Source organism: Antennarius striatus, chromosome 9 (genome assembly GCF_040054535.1).
Source record: "Antennarius striatus isolate MH-2024 chromosome 9, ASM4005453v1, whole genome shotgun sequence".
NCBI lineage: Eukaryota > Metazoa > Chordata > Actinopteri > Lophiiformes > Antennariidae > Antennarius > Antennarius striatus.
Genome location: NC_090784.1, coordinates 14,217,494 through 14,224,790, shown reverse-complemented (window position 1 = coordinate 14,224,790; position 7,297 = coordinate 14,217,494). Strand labels below are relative to the sequence as shown.

The following is a 7,297-nucleotide window of genomic DNA, read 5'->3' as shown; positions in this document are numbered from 1 at the left end:
ATCGGACTCCTGGATCATGCACTGATGAATTCAACAAAAAAAATCTTAGTTATATTCTAAAATAAAAAACAGAAATCTGCTAGTATGTGGGGATTTTAATATTTACTTAAATATTCTAAATATGTAAAAACAACAGATTTTGTTAATAATATATTCAGTATGGGAATGTACTAGCAGAAGTGCAACTTTGATTGATAATATCTTTGTTAATCTAACTGACCAAAAATTTAAGAGTGGATTATTGCTGACAGATATAAGTGATCATTTGCCAGTTTTTGTCATATTTGAATTTAATATAAAGATAAAGAAAGGAGAACTTTATAAGTTACAGAGAATAAGACATCCTAATGCAATGGAAGCTTTTAAAGCAGCACTCAGTGACCATGACTGGAGTGAGGTTTATGTGGAAGACACTAATGACTCATACAACCTATTTCTTGACACATTTATGTCAATTTATGACTATTATTGTCCAATTAAGAAAATTAAAGTTAGACACAAAAGCAGACAGAATCCATGGATTACAAGTAGACAAGAAAATCATGCAGAAAGAAAAAAAAAGCTATATAAAAAATTCATTCAGTCATTTACCGATCGCGGTAAAGTTTGGAGCTATGCCTGGCCTCTCTTTTTTCCGGCGCTCACTGGACCCTGTGGACTCCTGGCTGCTACCTGTCGTCAGCCCGGATGAGGTGTTCCAGCCCCGTGGCCCCTGCTTACCTCGTCCACGCTGGCGCGGGGTGAACTGCAGCAACCTGCGGCTCCTGCGGCGGGCTTCCCTGACAGCTGATGCTGCGGATCCGCCAATTCCCGCCAGGATTGGCCTGGTGAATGCTAGATCACTAGCGAACAAGACCTTCATTCTGAAGGATTTCTTCACATCCTGAGTTTTGGATTTTCTCTGTTTGATTGAGACGTGGCTGAGTGTTGGTGAGTCCAGCGCTTTCACTGAACTCTTACCTGACGACTGTTGCTACGTTAACTACTGGCCGAGGAGGTGGAATCGCTACTGTTTACAAAAGTCAATATAAATGTAAGCAGTTATCCCTGTTATCCTTGTTCACCAACTTTGAACTGAGCCTATTTGAACTGGGTCGCTCTCACACTGTGCTGTGTGCCGTGGTCTATCGGCCTCCTAAATACAATAAGGACTTTTTAAACGAATTTTCTGACTTCCTGGCTGAAATTATGTCTAAATATGACCGTGTCCTTACTGTTGGCGATTTTAATGTTCACGTGTATTGTCCTGAAAAGCCAATGGCAACTGACTTTTTGAACCTCACTGACTCTTTTAGTCTTGTGCAGTCTGTGTCCGGACCCACACAAGAACATGGACACACACTCGATCTTGTTTTATCGTATGGTTTGCCTGTTTTTAACCTAGAGATTTGTGACGCAGTGTTTTCAGATCATATGCCTGTGTTATTTGAGGTTACTCTTGTCGCTAATACAGTTAAATCTGCCGCTGCTTCTCGGCGCTGTCGTGTCATAAACCCTTCCACTGCTGTTCAGTTTTCGGCCGCTTTTAATCATAACTCTGTCATTCCTGGGTCTGTGGGCAGTACAGAGGAGCTCAGCTCATGGTTTCACTCCACCTGCCAGACTGTTTTAGACACTGTGGCTCCATTAAAAACCAGGCAGCCTAAAACTAAATCTGAGCCCTGGTTAAATGACACGACTCGTGCTGCCAGACGTGAGTGCCGTAAAGCTGAGCGCAAATGGAAAAAGGACAAACTGCAGGTGTCTCTTCAAATGTTGAGGGACTGCTGGCGTCATTATCAAAAAACTGTGAAAAATGCTAAAAGAGAACACTTGTTTAATATTATCCTCTCTAACTGTCACAAACCTCGTGTTTTGTTTAAAACAATTGATTCAGCTCTTAATGCCAAGCAGACAGTTGGTATAGAGACTTCTCCTGTTGTCTGTGAAAATTTTCTTCACTTTTTTATTGACAAGGCCTCTTCTACAAGGGCTCTCATCTCACCTCCTGCTTACGACCCCTCAATCTCTGTCACCTGCTCTGCTGTTTTTGAGCAGTTTGAGCCTGTGACACTGTCCTTTTTACATGAGATTGTTGGTCAGTTGAGGGCCTCAGGCTCTCCAAATGATGCTGTCCCTCCTCGACTGCTTAAACAGGTTTTCTCCACTGTTGGAACTTCTGTTCTCACAATTAAGATGGAGCATTCAAATGCTCAAAGAGGCCTACTAAAACAGGCATTCCAAAACACATAGTATACAGACCAAATGCTGCAGAATTTGTGAAACAAGACAACCCCCACCCAATGGATCTTTTCCTACTGATTTATCCCCCCACCCTGACAGAAATTACTATTGAAATGTCCAACCTCTACTCTACCCAGACCAAGTATCTGAATCTGAGTATGGATGAGCTTCTCACCTTCTATGGGATCCTCCTCACAAGTGGATACAACACTGCACCAAGAAGACACATACAGTATACTGGTCAACTGACAGTGATGTACACAATGAGATGATTTCAGATGCGATGCGGAGAAATCGCTTTGATGACGTCATGGCCTCAGTTCATGTGGTTGATAACTCAAAGATCACTGCTGACCCATTCTTTAAAGTTAGACCAATCTTCTCTGAGCTCAATCAGTCATACAAAGTCATGAAATTTCAGGAATGTCTGTCAGTGGATGAGAGCATGATCCCATTCTATGGCCGACATGGATGTAAACAATTCATCAGGGGTAAACCAATTTGTTTTGGCTACAATCTATGGAGCCTTACCTCATCCAGTGGATACATGTACCACATGGAGCCATAAACTGGATTACACACTCTCCTCCCTGACACAGGGCTTGGTCAGGGACCCAGTGTTGTCCTCGGTCTGGCAGAGCAAGTTCAGGTGCCTCAGGGTTGCAAGTTCTTCCATGACAACCTGTTCACCACACTTTTCCTCCTCGATGAGATGACAAAACGAGGATATGGGAGTTCTGGAACTGTAAGGCAGAACCGTCTGTTTGACGTGCAATTCACATCTCAGAAGACCTTCATGAAGCTTCATTATTATTATAAGTAGGGTTTCATAATCATACTGATGAACTTTTCATAAAATCAAATCTATTGACATTTGTACATATTGTAAAGTTAAATATGTTAAAAATTGTATTTGGAATTGTAAATAAGGACATTCCTTTAACCATTCAATTCCTTTACAAACTGAGAAAAAGCACATATAACCTCTGAGGTCTTTTACAATTTGAGTCTGTTAAAGCAAGAGCAAATGTCAGGCAAAATGTGTGTCTGTACTAGGAGTGAAACTCCTAGTAGAAGATGAATTTAAGTTGATAAAAACTCTGTCTAAATTCAAGAAAAAAATTAAATATAAGTTAATTGATTGTTATAAATGTTTGTAAATTTGCTGAGGGGAAGTCATTGGATAGTAGTGAATAATTCATTTTTTTAATGTTGATGTTGTTATTGTGATTAAGTTGTGTTAATCAGGGTGGGCTGATATAAGCAATTTGCTTCAGCCCAGTCCTTTTTTGGTTATTATCAGTACAACTGAAATATGTTTTGGGGTTTTTTGTTTTTAATGTAAAAAATATGAACAACCAAAATAAATTTCATTCATTCATGTGTGTCTTGTTCCAGTAACCCATTTCTCATCAGATTGCCCTGGTTCCCCAGCAACTGATGTGGACCTAGAGTATATTTAATGTCATTTCAGCATAAATTATGCTTATTCAACTGAAAACATTTGATAGAGGAAACATTTTTTTCCTTTTCAAGAATTTGATGGCTTGAAATGCAGAATTGCATAAAGGAAGGAAACTTACAGACAGAAATGGGGAAGCACTAATGGTGCAAAAGTGATGGTCCTACCCATGTCTGTGTACAAATGCAACCCCCAGATTTTAAGGTAAGACCTACACATGGTAATATATTATCTACTTTTTTTATCTGTATTTATTTACTGATTAATTCATGTTAATGTTAACGTTTAAATAATTGGATTAAATTCATAATCATATTCTGATTGTCTCTTTATTTTGTATTAGATGAAGGTTTTAGGTCTGCTGTGTTTGTTGACAACATGTTCAGCAGTTATCCAAGGTAAAAATGTACTGAACCAAAGATCTATGTCTTTTTTCAATAATGTTAACTTTTTATCGTACTATTTCTGAATATTTGTATCCATTTATACTTCATTGTGGCAAGAAAAATATTTTCCACAATTTCTCATGATAAAACAAATCTTAACAGAATATTTCAAATATAACAAACTAAACTACACACTGTTGGGACATGTCTTTACTTTCTTTTTGGAGAATTTTCAGCTCACTGTTTTTAGTGGATTCAAAATTACAGTAACAATAATTTTTTTTTAAAACAGCAAAAATGTGTTCATTTCAAATTTGATTGTCTGTAACTTTTGTAGCATTTTCATGACTTGTGTCTCACAAAGATTCCACACTGATAACTATTCTTACAGAAATTATTCACTACATATGCATTTGTGTCAAAAAAGAGTTAATTTGACAAAAGACCTGTTCAAGTACAACATTTAAAAAAGACTTTCAAACTTAAAAAATATAATGTAAAATGTCTTAGTTAAATTACTCACACATTGTACTTTAAAAAAGGAAATAGAGATATATACGAATATAATGTTGCAGTCCAGGAATAACAGCTGAATATTTACTTTTGCTAACATTTAATTATTCATATTTCACTTTGTCATAATATCTAATTTTCAGATCTGTCAGGTAAAATGTTTACCTTCCCTCAGCAATCCAACACAGCTCATGTGAGGCTGACTACAAACATACAAGCATTCACCACTTTTACTCTTTGTCACAGGTAGAAATGAATTTGCAAAATGCATAACACAAACTGTTGAATGTCTGATTGAAACGTATAAAGCATGATAATATTATCTGATGCCACAGGTCTTTCACAGACCTCCGGAGGGACCACATCCTTTTCTCAATGTCCACATCCTCTAGTGCCAATACCATTCTGATATTCTGGGATGAAGCAAATAAGGAGATGGAGGCTCATATCAAAGATATACGGGCAGAGTACCAAGGACTTGACTACAAACCGAACATGTGGCACTCTATTTGCACCACATGGGACTCTTCAACTGGTCTGCTGCAGATGTGGTTTAATGGACAATTTCTGATAAGGAAATATACAAATGCTGGATCAACCATCAGAGGGTCATCCATAATTATCTTGGGACAGGTACAAATAAATACAAACTTTGATGGTCTTTCAACAACTGATTTATAGAACAATGTTGTATTTAATGTGTGTCTCAATTTAAAGATTGTAGTACCAATATTGTGCTGAGCTCTTAAAATTCTCTAATTTTCACAGGAGCAAGATTCCCATGGGGGAGGTTTCGACTCAAAGCAGTGTTTTCTTGGCATGATGTCTGATGTACACATGTGGAACTACATACTTTCACCTTGTGAGATCCACAACTACGTGGATGATCGAAATTTCACTCCAGGGAATGTGCTGAGCTGGAAGTCATTGGATTTCCAGATTAATGGCAAAGTGCTGACTGAAGATAAAATAACAGTCTGTAGCTAACTTTTTGAAGCAAATATCTTGTGAGATTAAAATCCAATCGTCTGTGCATTTACAGTGCGTCCTCATACTTTGCAGTCAATGTGTTCCAGGAACCACACACGATTAACGAATTCCGCGATCGAGCTACGAACTATTTATCTTACTATTTACGATAATTTAAACGTTTATGACCCTCACCATACTGATATTAAACCACCTTCTATCTGTATTACCTTTTCCCACACTCTCATCAACTGTTTAAAGCACCTTTGTGCTTTACCTACCCCATAAAAAAGTATCTTTCTATGAGCGTTTGAGTGTTTGACAAAAAGGATATGAGTGTTTGAGTTAAAGGGGGACCAAAAAAACCTTATCTACTGTTTCTGCAAAAAATAATTCAATTTTTTTCACATTATAACCTTTTGGTAATCTAACATTACTCAAATTAATTTTTCACTTCTATAAAGGAGTTTTCTTTTTTCATATTCTACACAGAGGAGGAATGAATGTACAACACTACAGCACTTGCAATATAAATACAAACGGCACTTACCCACATGAAGTAAAAAGGCTAATTTTATTTGAACACAAAAATATTAAACAATCAGTGGGAAGTCAACAATAACACAACACGAGTTTGCTAGAGCAGGGAATAATAGCTAATTGATAAAGGAATGTGGAAGCTGCAGAGGGACGTTAGGCTCCCTTCAGGAGGTCGGGTAATCTGTTGGCCTAGAGACACACATGAGATAACTAAAATGTCTATTCCAGTGGGTCTTAACCTGGGTTCGATCGAATCCTAGGGGTTCAGTGAGTGGGTCTCAGGGGTTCGGTGGAGAGGGAGGTCAAGACAAAACACCTGACACATCATGTCGGGTGTTTTGACACGATGTGTCGGGTGTTTTTGCCGAACATACACGAATCACTGTGTACGTTTGACACAGTGTGTCAATTCGTGATGACACGCCCCCCTTAGCCATCACTGGCTGCAGGTGATCACGCTACATCGATTAGCCTACCTGTGCTACAGGGGATTTTGTGCACTCAGTAGTCGATTTATGCCTTTCATGATGGTACGTCATCTATTGCTTTCTTAATATTTTATTTCATAGTAACTACGTTGAGCAAGAAAAGAAAGTGGTCGGACGAGTATGTTCAACGGGCGGCCGTGGCTCAGTGGTATAGTGGGTCATCCAACGATTCAAGATCGGCGGTTCGATTCCCGCTCCCGCTGAGTCATTTGCCGTTGTGTCCTTGTTCCGATAGTGGTCGGAGGGTATGCGCAGATTGGCACGCCTCCGCCAGTCTGCCCCACGGCAGCTGTGGCTACACACGTAGTCTACCATCACCAAGTATGAATGAGGAGTGAATGTTTAATGGATCCAATGTAAAGCGTCTGTGAGTGTCCAGAAAAGCGCTATATAAATCCATCATTATTATTATCATTAACGTGAATTTACATGTACTGTCCTGTATAATGGAACGTGATGGGTGTCAGCGTTCTGCATGATTTGCAATGTCAAGTTGAGCAACTCTAGTCTCGCACTGGCAAAAATAAAGGAGCACTTACTTAAGCTGCATGGAAAACAAAAGATACAGACTTTGCTGAGACAAGAGAAGCACTTGACAAGGTGAAGCCACACATATCTGAACTGAGGCTTGTACCATAAAGCTGGATTACGGCTTAGCGAGATAACTTCAGGCTTAACCCTGGTTTTTCGGTACCATAAAAGTGGCTGACTTTCTA

The 7,297-nt window shown here is 38.9% G+C and overlaps 1 protein-coding gene across 1 annotated transcript; it reads left to right on the top strand.

The window, feature by feature from the left end:
- The first annotated feature begins 3,759 nt into the window (after positions 1-3,759).
- LOC137601606 (serum amyloid P-component-like) lies at positions 3,760-5,625 on the top strand. Its single transcript, XM_068323869.1, has 5 exons — positions 3,760-3,889; positions 4,029-4,083; positions 4,728-4,830; positions 4,920-5,217; positions 5,353-5,625. Exons 1-5 carry the CDS (start codon positions 3,869-3,871, stop codon positions 5,569-5,571), a joined length of 696 nt encoding a protein of 231 aa, XP_068179970.1. The 5' UTR covers positions 3,760-3,868; the 3' UTR covers positions 5,572-5,625.
- The last annotated feature ends 1,672 nt before the right edge of the window (positions 5,626-7,297 follow it).

Coding starts and splice junctions, on each gene's coding strand:
- LOC137601606 (XM_068323869.1), top strand. CDS start 3,869: ATGCAACCCCCAGATTTTAAG. Junction 4,831..4,919: donor ACTTTTACTCTTTGTCACAG/GTAGAAATGAAT, acceptor CTGATGCCACAG/GTCTTTCACAGACCTCCGGA. Junction 5,218..5,352: donor CCATAATTATCTTGGGACAG/GTACAAATAAAT, acceptor TAATTTTCACAG/GAGCAAGATTCCCATGGGGG.